At 32.7% G+C, this 21,755-nt stretch overlaps 1 protein-coding gene across 3 annotated transcripts in view; it reads left to right on the top strand.

The window, feature by feature from the left end:
• The window catches only part of Syt7 (Synaptotagmin 7), a 259,700-nt gene that overhangs the window by 173,171 nt on the left and 64,774 nt on the right, over nt 1–21,755 (top strand). The window contains exon 1 of one of the 3 annotated variants that reach the window (XM_090118643.1): nt 13,310–13,434. The exons of the other annotated variants lie outside the window; for them this stretch is intronic. Coding sequence (XP_089974769.1) covers nt 13,310–13,434 — 125 coding nt within the window. Of the gene's footprint in view, nt 1–13,309; nt 13,435–21,755 lie in introns of those variants that run through there. 3 annotated transcript variants of the gene reach the window in all.

Here is a 21,755-nt window from a genome sequence, read left to right as displayed (position 1 = left end):
AATTAGAATTATCAAACGTTTGGTTTTTCTTAAAAATAAAGATATTACCTATTAATAAATCATAAATAATATGTTCTATATTACTAATTTCTAAATCTAAATCATTTAACGTATCGGTAAATTGGTAATAAATAAATAAACAAAATATATCGAAATCCATACTAATATTATAAATGCGAAAGTAACTCTGTCTGTCTGTTACTCAATCATGCCTTAACTACTGAACCAATTTGCATGAAACTTGGTAAGTATAGAGATATTTTTATGAAAGGACATAGGCTACTTTTTACCCCGGGACATAGGATAGGTTTTATCCCGGAAATCCCACGGGAACGGGAACTATGCGGGTTTTTCTTTGACTGCGCGGACGATGCCGCGGGTGGAAAGCTATTAATGATAATAAATATCCTAAAAATATGGTTGAATAAATATGAAATTTACTCTTTGTCTTAGTCAATCGTGCATAAAGGACCTTCATCAAGAAGGGTGCAAAGGGCACCTACTTGCCCGTAAAGAAAATCGATCAGTGATACAGATGTAAAACTGTATGGTTTACAAAAATGTTTTTTTTTATACAAGTAGATTACTAATATTATAAATGCGAAAGTAACTCTGTCTGTCTGTCTGTTACTCAATCACGCCTGAACTGCTGAACCAATTTGCATGAAATTTGGTATAGATATATTTTGATACCCGAGAAAGGACATAGGATAGGTTTTATCCCGGAAATCCTACGAGAACGGGTTTTTCTCTGAAAACGCGGGCGAAGCCGCGGGCGGTTAGCTAGTTTTCTATATTCCTAGATAAATTAGTTAAAAATTAAAATGTATGTTTATTATATATTAGGTAATATTTTAAGTTTTAACAGTTAAGTACATTACAGTCATTGATAATTTTTTAATATTATAAATTAAACATATTTCTATATGAATTAAATTAAATAAAAAGCGTAAAGACGATTATGACGATAGAGTAAATTATTTTCAACCAACATTTTTTGTGTCATGTACCCAATACATATTTTCAAACAAAGGAATTTGCTGTTCTTTTGCACGCCTCATAAGCGAAGCGTTGAGGTGGGTACTACTGTCACTTCGCGCAAAACATCTGATTTTTCAAACTTAAAATGTCTTTATGTATCATACATTGCACTTGTAAGATAATACATATACACACATATTAAGAAAAAACACTATTTTTAACATTCATGATATTTTTGATGTCATTTTTGTTATTTAAACTAGTTAAAAAAGAGTTTAAAAAAGTTCTGTCTTGGACGTCCGTGTGTCTGTATGTGCGGAGGATTTTCTTGTTAACACGATAGCGACCGAAATACTTTACTAATCGAGTATTTTTTTTTCTCTTACGCTTGAGTATGCTCAGGAATAGAACCCTTTCATTTTTCAGGGTCTGATTCGATGTGGTTTAATTGTTATTAAATAAACAAAAATAATAATTAATAAATATTTATTAAAAAAAAATTATGAGGCGTGCACTTTTGGATTTTCCAAATTATTTATTTCTGCATCAACAGTTGAACATAGGTTGATTTGCTATATTTAATATTTATTATAACTTTTATATAATTAAAACAAGTACTTAATTATTATCAGTTATCACAATGTAAATTCCTACGAATCCTTTTTTTATTATTTATGTACCAGTACCTATTTTAAATGAATAGACTTTAGTACTTTTTATTAACAGCTTTTTATTGAAAGATTATAATAATAGCGGTCCGCCCCGGCTTCGCCCGTGGTACCTACATGTTTAAACTATCCTATCTCTCAAGTTGGATCGAACTGCACATGGTGTGCGAATTTTATTATAATCGGTTAAGTGGTTTAGGAGTCCATTGAGGACAAACATTGTGACACGAGATTTATATATGTTACGGCTAAAGGTAGGTGAGAACATAAACTTAAGATTAGCCGGCTAAACTTAGGTTTATTTTCGACGAGGTGTTAATGTTAGTTTGTTCTATCTTTAGCCGGCTAAACTTAAGTGTAACCGCAGGCCCGTGGCTAAAAATGTCAGGGTGGGTAGATTTGGTTACTATAATACATGTAAGGAACAGGGCGAGTGTTTTCTGGCACTTCGCCGGCTGCTGCCGCAGCACGCTCGCTGCGCTCGCTCGGCTCGTGCGGGTCTTAAGAGTTCTAACCTAACCTAACCTAGCCACCAGCTTTCTGCCCTGAGTCGGGGTGGGTAGATTTGGTTACTATAATACATGTAAGGAACAGGGCGAGTGTTTTCTGGCACTGTGCGGGCCCCTCAAGCCCTCCACCGGCCCGGCGCTAACCAAATCTACCCACCCCGACATTTTTAGCCACGGGCCTGCGGTTACACTTAAGTTTAGCCGGCTAAAGATAGAACAAACTAACATTAACACCTCGTCGAAAATAAACCTAAGTTTAGCCGGCTAATCTTAAGTTTATGTTCTCACCTACCTTTAGCCGTGACATATATATTAAGATTGTATGAGCAAAAAAAGGTCCTAAATCCTATTTCTCGAACATAATCACATTCCAGTACTTAGCATAAGAAAAGTTCCATAAAGACAACTTTAAACCTATAATGCCTGCTTAGATGTGGTTACCATGGCAACCAGATCGATTGGCACCCCATAGCACCGTCCCTGTCCAACTTGTAGTGGTATCCCATAGCCCTGTCTCGCTCTAGAGCTTATTTAACTGTCAAATCTATCAATTCGGTATTGTCACATCACAATGCTTTTCTAGCTAACTTCAGTATAGATAGTATGGCAGAATAAACGCTTGAAACAGAATAAATGGTGTACTTTACTACTCAATTACGTAGATATTTTACTAAAATTGAGATATTATATATTTACCAGGATTGTTTATCTTCTTTCTTATATATAAAAATGAATCGCAAAATGTGTTGGTAAGCGCATAACTCGAGAACGGCTGAACCGATTTAGATAATTCTTTTTTTATTATATTCCTTGAAGTACGAGGATGGTTTTTATGTAGAGAAAACGTAAATATGTACCACGGGCGAAGCCGGGGCGGACCGCTAGTAGGTTATAAATTTTCCTGGTAGAGTCTTGACGAATCCTATCGAATAAAGACTGTAGGTATTTAAAAAATGTCTGTATTATAGGTAGTGCAATGGTTGGTGGTAAATGAAACACTTGATCCCGACTGTAGGCTGTATTGTCACTACATAGTACAAAACACAGTCGCTTTCTCTGTCCCTATGTCCCTTTGTATGCTTAAATATTTAAAACTACGCAACGAATTTTGATGCGGTTTTTTAATAGATAGAGTGATTCAAGAGGAAAGTTTTGGTATATAATTTATTATGGGCGAAGCCGCGGGCGGAAAGCTAGTAAAATATAATTTAAGATAATGGGATATTACGGTACTTATACCTAACAGGAAAATAAGAAACAGGGAAGTATTAAAGAAAAAGTAAAATGAAATTTAATTTCTAATTCATTAGTTACGATAAAAACGTTAATGTTTTTAAATAAGTCAAAAAAACATCAGCCACAGTTTTTCCCTTCTTCTTCACGTCTAAAACCATTGAACTGATTTGGATGAGATGGAGGAAGGGGACATAGGGACAGAGAAAGCGACTTTGTTTTAAATACTATGTAGAGATGCGGTAACCAAAAATTATAACTTATCTAAGTTGATATTACCAAAATTATGTTTAAATCCTTACCTTCGTTGTCCTACGTTGTCCTACGCGTTAAAAAAATGTCACCATCATCATTATACATCATTATTTCCAAGTTATCCTAAGCGTTTCACTTAGGATAATGTGAAATTAATATCCTTTAGGGATATCGCCAGTTCATCTTTTTTTATTTATTTATTTACTATCAACCCGCCCCGGATCCTCACCGGTGCATTGCTGATATTAAGTACTTACTCTTATAAATTATATACCTATAATGTTATCTGTATATTAAAAAATAATGAATTTAGTCTGTACGTCGAATCGTAAACTGCATTTGATCATGTTCTGAGTTGGTACCTACGGCTAATTTTCACCTGTGTTATAAGTAATAGGTAGTTTCTAATTCTATATGGACAAAAACAGTTTTAAACACACTATATGTTTGTATGTAACCGACTCCTTTAGCATAGTTTGACCCGCTTTAAAAGGAAAATGTACACTTATCAGAATCGGTGACAAATGACAATACCACAGACAATACCTACAATTATTTCACGAGTAAGACTCGTGAAATAATAAAATGTTATTAAAGCGGTTTTTAACTGTTTTTTTTTTTACAATAGAATGCTAGCAATAAAAACATCGTTATTGTTACGTAAGCATTACAAAATATACGAATTGTTACGGTTATATGAAAAAATGTGACTGAGATTTTATTTCATTTATAACAGTGGTTGCTTCAGGCAATAAGTATGACAGCAATATTTCACATGAATTCCAACGGGATACATATTTTCTTGCCATGTGACATGCCTTAAAGGTTATAGGATTCATTTATTTATTTTGTATACTAGTAGCTCGCCCTGGTTCTGGTTGCCCTGAAAATAAAATATTTTGTAATTAACTATAGTTAGATAGATACGAAATCATTTTGTTAATACATCCATACTAATATTATAAATGCGAGAGTAACTCTGTCTGTCTGTCTGTTATTCAATCACGCCTAAACTACTGAAGCAATTTTCATGAAATTTTGTATATAGAGATATTTTGATACCCAAGAAAGGACATAGGCTACTTTTTATCCCGGGAAAATGACGCAATCCAGGAAATCCCACGGGAACGGGAACTATGCGGGTTTTTCTTTGACTGCGCGTGCGAAGCCGCGGGTGGAAACCTAGTATTATATAAAAGAAGAAATAAAAATGAGACATGGTTTAACTCTGTGGTTTAACTTTAATATAGAGGTTTAACTTAAAGTCTATGGTTTCACGCTAAAACATGTTTTGTAAAAAGTTTTTATACAAACCATGGTTTAAATATGCTTTAAACCCGGTTTTTAGAAAGTCTTGTGTTTCGTAATAAGATTGTGTATCTATACATTGGATAACATCAAACCAACATAGAGCTAGAGCAAGAGCATTCTTTCGTGATCTTTTAGTGTAAACGAAAACTCGTATTCACTGTTGTTCAGTAATAGAACATTGCATAGAATCTTTTCGAACGCACTAAGAACAACGAAATAATACTCTACGCCTGTTTACACTAATAGAATTTAACATAGTGGGCTTAGAATGAGCATTCGTTTGATGTAAATAAACCGTTACGTGTAGAAGAGTGTTTCCTTGTCTTACGGAGATATTTTTATCGTTGTTTCGTAGTAAATGCGGGTGTCGAATGTGTGTTTCATCGCGATACGGGCAGGACTAGGCAATACGTTAAAATGAGGATCAAATTGACCACAATTTAATCCTAAATGTATACACATATACTTGTAAGATTTTTGCAACATTTATTAATTACTAGCGGTCCGCCCCGGCTTCGCCCGTGGTACATATTTACGTTTTCTCTACATAAAAACCATCCTCGTACTTCAAGGAATATAATAAAAAAAGAATTATCGAAATCGGTTCAGCCGTTCTCGAGTTATGCGCTTACCAACACATTTTGCGATTCATTTTTATATATAAGAAGATAAAGAATATATCTTATTCATTTATTGAGCTTAGTTTAGTAATAATTGGTAGGTAAATAAATATACTACAGTATAGGTACTCTACAAATCTAAAACAACTGCTTCTCTATCCTACTTGGATTAAATTGGTAGTTTGTAGGTAAATAAAGATATGTACTACGATTACGTATACATTATATTATTACGTATAATCTATACTAATACTAGCGGTCCGCCCCGGCTTCGCCCGTGGTACATATGAAAAATAGATGTTGGCCGATTCTCAGACTTACCCGATATGCACAGAAAATTTCATGAGAATCGGTCCACCCGTTTCGGAGGAGTATGCAGACTAACATTGTGACACGAGAATTTTATATATAAGAACTAGCGGCCCGCCCCGGCTTCGCCCGTGGTACATATGAAAAATAGATGTTGGCCGATTCTCAGACTTACCCGATATGCACAGAAAATTTCATGAGAATCGGTCCACCCGTTTCGGAGGAGTATGCAGACTAACATTGTGACACGAGAATTTTATATATAAGACGAGAATTTTATATATAAGACGAGAATTTTATATATAAGATTTTACTGCTTATTTTTTCTCTTGTCATAGGAGACTTGTGTGCAGAGAGAACTAATATGGGCCAATGATAATGTTATTAGTGTTTACCCCAAAATTATGTAAAGTTTTAAAAGGTTTTAGTAAGTAATAACAACTGAAAATGCCTGCCTACCTAGTATGCTTTCTATTTAAGCGGAGTAATTTATGTTAAGGTATTTTACGTCTAAACGTTGTAAATATTTTACACTAGCTTCCGCCTGCGGCTTCGCCCGCGTGGTGTTATGATAAAAGGTAGCCTATGTTCTTTCTCAGGGTCTGTGCCAAATTTCATCAAAATCAGTTGAGAGGTTTAAGCGGGAAAGCGTCAGACAGACAGACAGACAGACAGAGTTACTTTCGCATTTATAATATACTAGATTTCCGCCCGCGGCTTCGCCCGCGTTTGCAAAGGAAAACCCGCATAGTTCCCGTTCCCGTGGGATTTCCGGGATAAAAACTATCCTATGTGTTAATCCAAGTTACCCTCTATATGTGTGCTAAATTTCATTGTAATCGGTTCAGTAGTTTTTACGTGAAAGAGTAACAAACATCCATACATCCTTACAAACTTTCGCCTTTATAATTGTATATATAAAATTCTCGTGTCACAATGTTAGTCTGCATACTTCTCCGAAACGGGTGGACCGATTCTCATGAAATTTTCTGTGCATATCGGGTAAGTCTGAGAATCGGCCAACATCTATTTTTCATATGTACCACGGGCGAAGCCGGGGCGGACCGCTAGTAATATATATTAGATTAATAGGGATTAAATAACAGTTTTATAAAATAAGAAGACAGTATAAACCTGTATATTATGTAGATTTAAAATCTCTTCAAAGTTACGTCTAGTTGAATAAATAAATGTTTAAATTTTAGCTTACGTAAAAAAATCTTCTAAATTATAACAAAAAATAATTCAAAGAAATTTCTACTCTAGACACTATTACTTAAAGTTGAAATTTATCTAACAGGATCGGGATATATTTCAGAAAGATAAGTTTGTAAAAGTATTTCCCTAGGTTTTAATAAAACGCGAGTGTTGTCAGGGTATACTGTGATAATACTGTACTCGTAAACAAATTAAATATTTAAGCTCGGTAACTTAGGACAAACAGCGCTAAGTTAGAGCTTTCAGCTGCTTTAACTTAGTGCAAAAAGCTAGGTAATATAAGCGTGTAACGGATGAATTCTACCTATACCCGTGGCCCTGTCGTTGATGCGGCTTGACGGCTTGTTGCAACTGCATCTCACAAAACCTTGGCCTGATCCAACTGAATGTCTCGTAGCTGCATCCCTAATGATATTTCAGAGTCTCGGTTCACATCTGCAAGTTCTAAAAAAGCTTGGTTGCAAAACTAGTTTATCCTGATTGTGTGCGTACTTATATTAGGATAAACTAGTTTGGCCTAGCCTAAACTGATTTATCCTATTGGTCTTAGGATGAACTAGTTTGGACTAGGCTATACTAGTTTATCCGATCGCATATAGGACGATCTAGTTTAGCCTAGGCTAAACTAGTTTGTCCTGAAATCGGGTTTGGCCGGTAACACATACACTGATCACGTAAAAAATACTTAAACAACAAAATTACATCGACAAATTTTTGCTAAATTTTTCCTGAAAATCCATGTTTTCTTCTCTAGCTTCGCGCAGCCGGCATAATATAACGCTTCGCTAATGTGAGCATTTTCTCTATAAAATATATTTTTTACGTACTCAGCGTATGCAAAACTATAACCTCCTTATTTGAGCTTAGTATACTTACCAACAGCGGGACACCCTGTATAAGCTACGAGCTTATATACAGAAGGAGTTTAGAATATGAAGATATATATAGAAGTTATGATTGAGTTATCAACCACATTAAAACGTTTCAAAAACTGTAAAATAATTGTACTAAGTTTGTATAAAAATAAATATCTTAATGAATCACTATTAAATAAAATGGTCCAAAATGTATGTTCAAATTTTAAAAATTGTACATATTTATATTTTAATTATAATCATAACCGTACAAAAGCACAGAATTTGTCAGCTATATGTGTCAAACTAAATCTAATATTTGACTACGATTTTTATAAAAACAAATTCTTGACCTTTAATAAACAAAAGGGATTACATTATAATATTTGTAACACTAACAGATTTTCTTCCAATATAAATGTTAATACTTGTAATTTTAATAAAAATAAGCCTGAAAATGCTAATGTCCAAAAAGGAACCATTCCTTACTATTTTTCGGTAATTAAAGGGAAGCCTAGTCAGTGCAACATCCACAAACAAACAAAAGCGGTAACAGATATAATAAAAAAAGGAACCATACCCTATTACTTTTCAAATATAAAGAACAATTCGAATAGTGATTCGAAAATAAATCCATCCTCCGTCAATTTTTTAGATCGCCTAGCCATTATTCCAAAAAATACTTAAAAAAAAATTCTTATTTAGTTCATCAAAACATAGCTGGTATCCTAAATAAATTAGACGAGATAGAATTGTGTCTTCCTCAACTAAAAGATATTAACATTGAGTTCTTGCATATTCTTTGCTTCTCTGAAACGTTTGTAAAAAAAGGTGACGAACCTAATATCTTATTGAAACATTATAACTTAGCAACTTATTACTCTAGGACAAATATAAAGAGAGGTGGAGTATGTATCTTTGTAAGAAAACCAATGGAATTTAAAGTGATAGACTTTTGTATAGAGTTATCTGAGGAAAAGTTGTTTGAGTGCTGTGGCGTTGAAATTCCTAAATTAGACTATACTGTTATATGCATATATAGGACACCAAACTCAAATTTATCGGACTTCTTCAAGAAACTCGAATTACTCCTGCATCGGCTTTTACATAAAAAAGATAGAAAACTAATACTTTGTGGTGATTTTAACATCAACATTTTAAAAATTAATAATATGACAAATACTTACAAAAATATAATATTGAATAATAACTTAAAAATGCACATTACAAAACCTACAAGGCAGCAGACCTGTATTGATCATATAATTAGCAATATAGATGGGGCGAAGGGTGATGTACACCAATTGTACCTTTCTGATCATAACACTGGTCAATCACTCTCGGTACCTGTTACAAAAACTAATCCAAAAATTAAACATTGGTTCATTAAAAGAAGAGATTATTGTAAAGAAAATCTATCCAAATTCCGAGATTGCATGTCTAACCTGACTTGGAGTAATGTATATGAGGAGTTAAATAGTAATAAAGCGTGCGAAGAATTTCACAGTAATCTAGTACTATTCTATAATCTCTGCTTTCCATTTATCAAAATTAAAGTAAGTTGTAATAGCCGGGCATCTAAATGGATAACGAAAGGCCTAAGGAAATCCTGCAAAACCAAACGCCAACTTATTTATAACTATTACAAAAATAAAACTTCTGAAAACAAAAAACTACAGGGAGACTACGGTAAAATACTAAAAAAATGTGTAAAGACTTCCAAGAGGCTTGTCAACATAAACTACCTAAATAATGCACTTAATAAGTCTAAAGCAACTTGGAATATAATCAAAAAGAAGATAGATGAAGTGCGGTCGTTTGATGAAATAGGTCCAATCAAAGCTAATGGAAAAATTGTCACTGACACGAATCAAATAGCCAATGAATTCAATAACCACTTTACTAACATAACGCAAACAAGAACTGCAGGATTAGCACCAGACTTTAGTTTTGTTCAAACATTGAATTCATCTATATTTCTGACACCCTGTACTACTCTAGAGATATCTTCAATAATAGCATCCCTTAAAAATACTAAAGCCGCTGGGTACGACTCTATTACAACCCACGTTTTAAAGCACTGCAAGACAGAACTGACAGACGTAATTACTCACCTTATAAACCTTTCCTTTGAACAGGGCACTTTTCCAGACTGCCTGAAGATATCTATAGTTAAGCCGATCTATAAAAAAGGTGATAAACAGATGCTTAACAATTACAGACCCATAACTCTGATCCCGATTCTAGCGAAGGTATTTGAAAAAGCTATGTATAGGAAATTAAATTCATTTTTAGAAAAATTTAACATAATTAAAGAAGAGCAGTGTGGGTTTCAAAAGAACAAATCAACGTCATTGGCTACATTCTATTTAGTAAAAACACTGATAGAGCATATGGACAAGCGAGAAAAGGTTACAGCGATCTTCTTGGATATGAGTCGGGCTTTTGATTTTGTTAATCATAATACTCTTCTCCATAAATGTAATCTCTATGGAATAAGAGGACCAGCACTTGATTGGCTCGAAAGCTATTTAAAAAATCGTCAACAATACGTAGAAATAGCCCACGCACACTCGGATCTAAACGTTAGAATGCACAAATCCGCTCCTAAATATAACAGAAGTGGAGTGCCACAAGGAAGCGTCCTTGGACCTTTATTATTCCTCCTATATATAAACGATTTGCCCAATATAACACCGCATAAATGTGTACTGTTTGCTGACGACGTATCAATTATTATTGCCGATAACAATCTTACTGACTACCAATCCGTTATTAATAACACAATTAAAAATGTAATAGAATGGTTAGAAATTAATGATTTAAATATTAATATAGGTAAAACAAACTTTATTCAATTTCACAATTATAAAAATAAAACAACCCCACTACATTTAACTTTTCGCGGAACATCAATGACCGAGCTTGCAGAAACTAAGTTCTTAGGTGTTATTATTGACAAGAATTGTAATTGGAAATCGCAAATTCAAACAGTTGCATCACGACTTCATAGATTCGTGTATGCTCTAAGAAATTTACGTAATGTGGTTTCAGAAAGGGCCGCTATTGTTGCTTACCACGGCTATGTTGGCTCTATATTGAGATATGGCATTTTAATATGGGGTAATTCTACTGACGTACACCAAGCTTTTCTAGCTCAAAAAAAGTGTATCAGAGCTATAACAGGAATAGGACCCCTCGATAGTTGCAGACCGATGTTTCGAAGGTTACAGATCCTGACTGTAGCTTGCCTTTATATTCTCGAGATAGCTCTTTTCGTAAAAAAACATACACATAATTTTGTTACTTTTGAAAAAGACTGCCTGTTTCAGACTAGGGATCCCACCCGACTACGCTTCCCCATGTGTAAATCAAAATTATTTTGTGCCAATTGTCAAGGAATGGCTATAAAAATTTATAATCACTTTCCCGCAAATATAAGGAGTTTTAATCTTAATAAATTTAAATGGAGGATAACTTCATTTCTGAAACAAAAATGCTTTTATACGGTCAATGAATTTCTGACATTTAAGATGAACGAGGACTTGGCTTAGGCTTAAATATTGTATTGACTTTTGTATCTTTATTTATTATAATAATATGTATTATGTAAAAATAACTAATTTCCGAACCGAATATTCGACCGAATTATTTGTTTGTAAAAATTTATAATAGCTGCTATAATTTTGTAATGGGATCTAGTTTTGTGTAATATAAAATTATTTATTGTAATTTATAATATATTTGCATGCTCAATTAAGAGCCAGAATGTTTAAGAGTCTATGTAATATGTACCTGCCTAACATCTTTGTAAATCTACATTCTGCAAATAAAGAAATTTGAATTTGAATTTGAATTTGAATAATAATTGTATGTAAAATACATAAATTAATAAATAAAACACATTATATTAGAAAGAAAGAAAGAAAGAAAAACATTTATTTGACAACACAGCGTGACACATCAAAAAGTAGACAATAAAGAAAAGAATACATACAAATAACACAAAAAATTCAACACGAAAAAAATAAAAAATATTAAAACAAATTGTGCCCGCAGTACCGCCAAAAAGGACCTAGTTCAGCTTGTGCCAGGCATGAGCCTAGCGCTGGTTTTCAACTAGAACCTAGTTTCGACTCACGGATGTGAAGCGACGCAATAATAATAATTAATTAAAAATAATGTGATAAACATAATATTACATACATATATATCATATCGTGAAAAAACGTACCCACATAAATATCCAAATAAAAAGTTCTATAAAATAAATAAACTTAAGATAGGATGACCCATACCAATAGATAAAAAAAACAAAAACGAAAAAATAAGCATTGGACATTAATCTAACCTTCGATCTTCTTTATTACACTGATTATAATATCGGTGTAAATTTCTGTTCATACAAAACAAGTTACCATGATAAATATCAATTATTAAGAACAAATTGAGAACTATGACGTTACAAAATATTCAATGCTACGAAAAACAAAATATTATTAACAATAGCATCCAAGTTACCCGTATAATTATTCAGGTTTATTACATTTTGCATAAAAATTTATCTCATCTCAAAACTTCATCCCATTAGAATATATACAGATAAACAGAATTCATACCAAAAAGTAAAAGTATTCTTTTGTCGACACTAAAACCAACTGTAGATTCTGCTACATAAGATACGATGAGCTTATGAATTTTCACCCCAACCACGACCAGTTTCAGTTGACCCCTGGCCGCGGTAGTGGAGCTTTTGTAAGGAACAAATTTGTTCAGCCAGGCGGCCACGGGAGGTCTTCCTCGCTGGTCTGGCAAGCGATAATTTTGTATGGAGCATGCGCCACGCTATTCCTCTTGCCAGTCTCGGAATACATGCCACGGGATACGTACGCATCGTATTCAAAATTTGGATTAAAAATTTAAATCCCTGTGTTCGTATTTCCAAATTAAATTCGGTATTAGAATTCGCGCGCGTCAATTAAAACGATTTTGGTTGTTGTTTTTGTTGCTCATTGTACCTGTTGATACTACATAGTAACTGCGTAGGCGGAGTAGCGTACACATTTGATATTGATATTGTGTAATCGGTACAGTCGAGTGCATTGGCTGCCAATTGAGTACAATCGCGCACAAAAGATTTAATATTCCTTTCCATCCGCTCATATAGACGCGGACAAAAGTAGTATTGTAAGTACCGCGCCGATTCCTGTACACTCGCGTAGAGCAGTCGAGTACCGTCGCGTGCAGTTCCATTGTTTGCGATATTAATTGCTTGTACAGTCGTTCACAACTCGTAAGTACAGTCGCGTAGAATTGGAATTGAGTAATATGTGAGATTAATGAATGTTTAAATGTCAGACGGCCAGCCACGGTTGCCTTTGCCGTCACTGTCAAAATGCAAAACGCAAGAAATGTGGGCCGCAATGACTAGGTCCATTGAAATACTCGTCGCATTCTTCGAGTACTATGCACAAAGGTAAGTTAGGAATTATATTTCACTAGCTTTCCGCCCGCGGTTTCGCCCGCTTTGTCTAAAACCTAATCCATACTAATATTATAAATGCGAAAGTAACTCTGTCTGTCTGTCTGTTACTCAATCACGCCTTAACTACTGAACCAATTTGCATGAAATTTGGTATAGAGATATTTTGATACCCGAGAAAGGACATAGGCTACCTTTTAATGCGAAAAATGTAGCACGGGCGAAGCCGGGGCGGACCTCTAGTATATTATATACCAAACCCTACCTCTTGAATCACTCGTATTTATTAAAAAAAAACTGCATCAAAATCCGTTGTGTAGTTTTACAGATTTAAGCATAATTTATCAGTATGTAAAAAAGAGTAACTTCTCAGCATTTGCTGCACATTATGCGTAGCACTGTTTTTCAGTAGTTTTTTATTGGAAAAATAGTGAATAAAAATATCATATAATTAAAATCGATTTAATATTATTCAGTCATATTATTAAATATGAATAAATATTACACTCGAGTTAATTCCATTGCAATATGCATGTAAAGCAAAAAAAATATTATAGTTTATCGGATTGAATTCACATTTCTACGTAATTGTTAAACCCGATTTAATTAAAAAGCTTACTTGTTAGTAAATGAATACAGGAATGATGAAATCGTGTATTGGACTTGAAATTCATTATTTTTCGTATGTTTACTTTAATACAGTGATATAATTGTAGAGCTCTTATTTTTTGTGAATGTTTAATTTATATTGGGCATAATAATTCCAAAAAATGTAAAATTACCCGTTAATACTAGTGCTCATTATTAATAATATGTTTATTATAATAAACAAACTTTTAATAATCAAGAATTCTATAAAATCACAATTTTTGGAAACTCTACATTTGCAAATATCGAAATACATTATAATTTGTTTGGTATTTTGTGATTAAATATATAAAATGAGCTGTATATCATTTAAAAAATATGTATATACAAGCGATACGCACGTTCGCGTGGGATTTTCTATACGTATTTCCAGCCCCAATAAAGCTTATTATTTTGAGACAAACATGGCACTTATTGTTTCCTAAATCTCTGTCGGTGTGATTTAATGCATATAATATGTACGGATTTACTTTCCAATTTATTATATAAGGAGAGATTTATTCATGGCAGATACTTGCTTATGTATTAAAAAAACATAGATATACCTACACTGTCGCAAAACTTAGTTTTAAAACAATACTAGCTTTCTAGCCACGACTTCGTCCGCTTTGTCCAAAACCCAATAAATGATGACCTTCCTCTAGAATCACTCTATCTATTAACCGCATTAAAATCCGTTGCATAGTTTTAAAGATTTCAGAGTACATAGGGACAAAGAATGCGACTTTGTTTTATACTGTGTAGTGATAAATTAATCAAAATTCTAAACACAAGATATCATACCTCAAAAATATTTCAGCACAAAATAAAGGTATATTTGAAAAAGAAACTAAATCAATTTGATCCGACATCTGTCCCGCGATCTCTACCAAAGTATGAATTATTGGTAAAAATTTTGTCCATTTTTGTTACCGCTCATAAATTTCTGCTTCTGACTGGTTATAAATCAGAAAAGGTCGAGATAATTAATACTGGATGAGGGTTTGTTCAAATTTAGTTTTAATCGGATTATAGGCTTCAATTTATTATATACTTTATTATAAGATACCTATTTAATTTGGTTGCTTTATTGTGGGTATAATCCGGCCAAATTTAATGGACGTTCGAAATTTTGCGGCTTGTAATTACGGTTTTTATTAATTGGTATTTTATTGATAAATTAAATGCCTGAATTGTATTAATTTAGGGCCATGTATTTGCTATATAGTGTTACCAAACTAATTGTAAAACATATGTACTAACTACCTATACCTATACCTATACCACTATAGGAAGTTATATTCTATCAAAATATGTTGCACAAAATTTTATCAAAATAATATTAGGTACTTAACATAAGTAATTTCCGTGAAAGAGCAACATACATCCACAAATTTTTAACAACATTATTCTCCTTTATAATAATATTTAAATTCTATCAGCCGTACAAATAAACGAGTTATAACATTTTATGAAAAGAATAAACTAAGAATAAGGAAAAATCATACAAATAAACACGTAATAAATGAAATCTAGTATAACTTCGTAATAAGTATTCATACTAATGCTATTTCGTCCTTATTCCGGCTACCACCCTAGTATAAGTCTGACATAACTGAGTTATAACGTATTTTTTAGTACATTGTGCTGTGTTTTACAAGTTTTAGAACCTATTTTCAATCTAAATTTGAGATAATAGCAATGAGAGTAATACGAGAAGTAGAAAAAGTTGAGCAAATTAATAATTTCATTACGTACCTATTGAAATGGAAAATTTAGTATGAAATGTCAAAATATACGAATTTATGAAAAACCCTTTTGATATTTACAATGATTTATTTATTTACTACATGCGCCAAACCATACATACATAAAACACTTATTTCTAAACTTATCACAATAATATAAACTTTCGTTGAAAATATAAATCTTCTAAGCTTGGAGTTGTATGTTTTGAGTACCAGTTATTTGGCAACTCTCTATCTCAAGGTGGGTTTATCTTCTGTTCTCCGGATATTGAATAGGGTTCTCTTTCATTTGCTTGCATATTTAATGATATATTTAAATTATTTCAAATAAATATTTAAAAAATAAATAAACAGAACATCGTATGAAGAAACTTCACAACAAATTCGACGAAGTCAAACGAGCGTCAAAATGACAGCACCAAGGTTTAACCGTAGACAATTTCAATGTTTTTCATAATTTTATGAATGAATTGCTACGTTGCCGCTCCGCGCCTATTGCACAGCGTGACCATAGTTACATCGACGTTATTCCAAATTTATTTGTAAGAAATTATGACATCCTTATTCTTTATTTATTCTTATCATATCTATGCATTGCATAAGGTTTGAATAAGCAAGTTTTTATTTGTACGGCTGTAAATTTACATAAGTAGGTATTAAAATGCGCGCGAAATCCTAGTTGTCTGACTTATGCAATAAATTCTAAACTTATACATACACCAGATGTTCATCCTGCAAAAACTTTACGAAGTCATCTCAAATTTTGCATGCAGATGAATTACATCAAAACGTGCTTTTGCGAACAAAACGCGAGCGAAATCTTACTCATTTATTTATTTATAATCCTTACTGCACACAAAAACAGAAATTACAAAATTTTACACAAAAAAATACAAAATATTTTATGCAAAGCAATGTCTTCCAAGCAAGCCGTGCAAATAATGTATTTAAAAGAATTAAGTACATATTTAAATGTTTTTTACTCTTTCACGTGAAACCACTGAACGGATTTTGATGATACTAGTTAGCAGTCACCAGAATAAATAAGTTATAGAAACACATGCCTTTTCCCGCGGGTATGTAAGCGAGTGAAACCGCGCGGCACAGCTAGTCAATACTTAGATTAATCTGTCTGTAATGCTTTCACAGCTAAACCATAGCACCGATTTTGATGCAATTTTGTATAAATGTATAGTTAAAGAAACAGAGTATAACATAGACTATTTTATTTTTACAATATCCACTCATAAACAATGGAAATAGGATACGAAAGTTTTTGCTCATGACATTATCCTACTAATATTATAAATGCAAAATTTTGTGAGGATTTGTGTGTGTTTGTTAGTTTGTTACTCTTTCACGCAAATAATACTGAGCCGATTACATTGAAATTAAGCACACACATAGAGGATAACTTGGATTAATACATAGCATAGGTTTTATCCCGGAAATCCCACGGGAACGGGAACTATGCGGCTTTTCTTTGAAAACGCGGGCGAAGCCGCGGGCGGAAAGCTAGTCATTATATAAGGTTTAAATAGATCATCTATTTGCTCAGGTTTAAACTTGAACAAGCTTTAATAGAGTTTAACGTAGCTTGTTTAACTTAAAGTTATTTATTACGTGCTGAAAATGAATATAAACTAACCCTTTATTTATGACTAGCTGCACTCCGCGGTTTCACTCGCGTGGCTCCACTTCAGTTAGTCTTAGCGTGACGATATATAGCCTATAGCATTCCTCGATAAATGGGCTATCCAACACCGAAATATTTTTTCAAATCGGACCAGTAGTTCTTGAGATTAGCGCGTTCAAACAAACAAACTCTTCAGCTTTATTTTATTAGTATAGATTAACTGAAGGGTTGTGTTGGCTTCAGAATATGACAGTTATAAGTGTGGTGGTGTACCTAGTGGAAGGTGTTATAAGTTTTTTGTGATTCATGTTGTTTAGCATCATTAATATGTGTGAATTATTATTGAAGTGAAACTTAAATAGAAATAGAAATAGAAATAGAAATAATTTGGAAAATCCAAAAGTGCACGCCTCATAATTTTTTTTTAATAAATATTTATTAATTATTATTTTTGTTTATTTAATAACAATTAAACCACATCGAATCAGACCCTGAAAAATGAAAGGGTTCTATTCCTGAGCATACTCAAGCGTAAGAGAAAAAAAAAGACTCGATTAGTAAAGTATTTCGGTCGCTATCGTGTTAACAAGAAAAAGGATCCGCACATACAGACACACGGACGTCCAAGACAGAACTTTTTTAAACTGTTTTTTAACTAGTTTAAATAACAAAAATGACATCAAAAATATCATGAACGTTAAAAATAGTGTTTTTTCTTAATATGCGTGTGTATGTATTATCTTACAAGTGCAATGTATGATACATAAAGACATTTTAAGTTTGAAAAATCAGATGTTTTGCGCGAAGTGACAGTAGTACCCACCTCAACGCTTCGCTTATGAGGCGTGCAATAGAAAGTGTTTTATTTGCCACCATGTAACTCTTAGTAATTAATACACAAAACAGAAAAAAAAAAGATAGTAATGGAGGCAAAAAGGACTCCCCGTCAGCAAAGCAGCAACCATTACTTAAAATGTATTGCTGCACTGATTTTCAGAGGAGACCACGTGACTGTACAGATGCAATGATTCAGTATTAAATGATACATATAATTAATTATGAAAGTGTGTTTATGTAGCATAGGTAGAGAAAAAATATAATGTGCACCTTAATTTTATTTTGCGAACAGTGGGAGAGTGTTAGATATTATATAAATACACAATAAAATACCTTAAAATGATCAATGGCTCAAATATGAGGCGACGGGCCGAAACTTCTTTATCGGGGTTCGAAAAAAATTCAATGTAACATTTTTTCGTTACGCGTGACATTTTTCTGTTACGCGCTATCTTTTTCTTATCCCTACCACGCGTGATTCGACGTATTTCTGTAAAGTTGCATATAGTAAATTATTTTTTGAAAAATAAGGTCATAAATAAGTTTCACTTCTTACTTGTGTACACTAGTACACGCACACAATTTTTTATTTTCTCATAAGAAGATCAATATTACTGGTAGGTATGTACCTACATTTTCATTTTAATAAAAAGACAAATGCCAAACAATGTCCTATTAAACTCAAAAAGAATTACGTCAATCACTTGAAAACACAATTTTAAACAAGTAAAAAACCAAAAGAAAAGCAAATGAACCTTCAAAGCGCTTAAAGAAGTATATTTAAATTTTAAATAAATAAATTTTGAGGCTTGTTAAACAAACATACTTTAAACATGATTTATTTACTAGCTGTGCTCGCGACTCCGCTTGGGAGTTGATAAGAGGCGTTTCCGCGTAATATGCAACATTTTTCATTGATGTAGCATCTTCCTTGATAAATGGGCTATTCAAAAATGAAATGTATTGCACGCCTCATAAGCGAAGCGTTGAGGTGGGTACTACTGTCACTTCGCGCAAAACATCTGATTTTTCAAACTTAAAATGTCTTTATGTATCATACATTGCACTTGTAAGATAATACATACACACACATATTAAGAAAAAACACTATTTTTAACGTTCATGATATTTTTGATGTCATTTTTGTTATTTAAACTAGTTAAAAAACAGTTTAAAAAAGTTCTGTCTTGGACGTCCGTGTGTCTGTATGTGCGGATCCTTTTTCTTGTTAACACGATAGCGACCGAAATACTTTACTAATCGAGTCTTTTTTTTTCTCTTACGCTTGAGTATGCTCAGGAATAGAACCCTTTCATTTTTCAGGGTCTGATTCGATGTGGTTTAATTGTTATTAAATAAACAAAAATAATAATTAATAAATATTTATTAAAAAAAAATTATGAGGCGTGCACTTTTGGATTTTCCAAATTATTTTTGTAATGTTCCTGAAATAAGCGTTCAAACAAACAAACAATCTGTAGACTAATTTTTGTACGATAGATCTAATATTTAATTCATGTCGTTTCAAACACAATGGATTACGACTATAAAATTTTTATAGTACAAAAAGATTATTTTTTTTAAGTTTGTGTACATACTTATAAACTGAAAGATAATTTGAAATTTCACACAAACTAATATATTATTACTTTTGTTCCAACCACATATTACACTATCTGTGCCCCGCGATTTTACCCGCAGTGCTCTGCTTTTGTTGGTCTTGCGTGATGATATAATATAGCCTAGCCTTCCTCGATAAATAGGCTATTTAACACTGAAACAATTTTTCAAATCGGACCAGTAGTTCCTGAGAATATCGTGTTAACAAACAAAGTCTTCAGCTTTATTAAGTATAGATTTACTATAATATTTATAGATACACTAAATTTTCGAAATAAAATATTAAATATTGCATTAAAAAATAACTCGTGTAACGTCGTTCATTTAACTGAATTTTATACCTGGATGAAATCTTATAAATATAAAATTCTCGTGTCACAACTCACAATGTTAGTCTGCATACTCCTCCGAAACGGGTGGACCGATTCTCATGAAATTTTCTGTGCATATCGGGTATATTTTCATATGTACCACGGGCGAAGTCGGGGCGGGCCGCTAGTTTAACTATAATAATTTAAGTAACTTCCTTTGTAATGTAGGCAAGTTATAATCTAATTCTGTGGCCTAGACTTTAGAACAAAGGGCTAGGTCATAAAATATGTGTGGAAGTTAGAGCCCATTTGCAAAATTACTATTCGTGTACAGTGTGTTACAAAGTTGTTTAATTCAGGAAATTCAGTTTTTTTTAAGCCGTTGTAAAATACTTTAGCAATGTAAATTGTATGAATTTTTTACAGCATTAAGATGAATATGTTAAGATACGAAATTAATCTTTAACAATAAATAGTATTATTAATTTATTTGTGCTGCCAAAATACTCAAAATACTAATTAATCATTTCTTGTTTCAGGTAAGTTCGCAGAAATCATCTACAGTAAGATAATATGTTACTTTATGTTATGTTTCATAATTTGTAAAATGTGATATTTTTACGTTTATTGGTTCGGTTAATAATAATAATTATTAACTACTTATTTATTATTATCTGTTTGATAATAATAAATAATAATAAACATTCAGGACTAATTTCACACACGGCACGATCTGATCCCATACTAAGCTTTCGCTTGTGTTATGGAAACCAGATGGCTGATACATATATGTATAATCCATACTAATATTATAAATGCGAAAGTAACTCTGTCTGTCTGTCTGTTACTCAATCACGCCTAAACTACTGAACCAATTTGCATGAAATTTGGTATGGAGATATTTTGATACCCGAGAAAGGACATAGGCTACCTTTTATTGCGAAATATGTATCACGGGCGAAGCCGGGGCGGACCTCTAGTTTTAAATAAATACTTATACAGATAATTAACACCCAGACACAGAGCAAACATCTATGTTCATCACACAAATATTTGCCCCGGGTGGGAATCGAACCCACGACCTCTGGCTTGGAAGGCAGGGCCACTACCAACCACGCCAACCGGCCAGTCAATTGAAAAAATGTTTGATTTGTACCTATTACTTGTTTCAATTATGGAATATCCTAATATTTTTTAATTGCCAATTCATAGTATTTCCTATTATTCTATAGAATAATTCTATAGAATTATTTTAGACATTAGTATACTAACGTCTAAAATAACTAGATTTCTGTCCAAAACTTCGCTTTTAGCATTAAAACTTTTCATAAATTGATTTCTTTGTACAAGTTATATTTCTCAAATTCTCTAAAACTGTATTGGCAGAATATAAAATGATGAGCGTCAGTTTCTCATAATTTTTATATAAGCTAAGACCTTCTTAGAACTCTTTAGAATTCTAGAAATATACGATCTTTCTTTTAATTTTCTTTTTGTATTGTTGAATATTTAGAATTATTGAACTTTTGGAATAAA

Source organism: Colias eurytheme, chromosome 30, assembly GCF_061535395.1.
Source record: "Colias eurytheme isolate Ceu_HAF_F1 chromosome 30, ilColEury1 Martin Lab GWU primary, whole genome shotgun sequence".
NCBI classification, from domain to species: Eukaryota; Metazoa; Arthropoda; class Insecta; order Lepidoptera; family Pieridae; genus Colias; species Colias eurytheme.
This window is presented reverse-complemented; position numbering and strand designations above follow the sequence as displayed.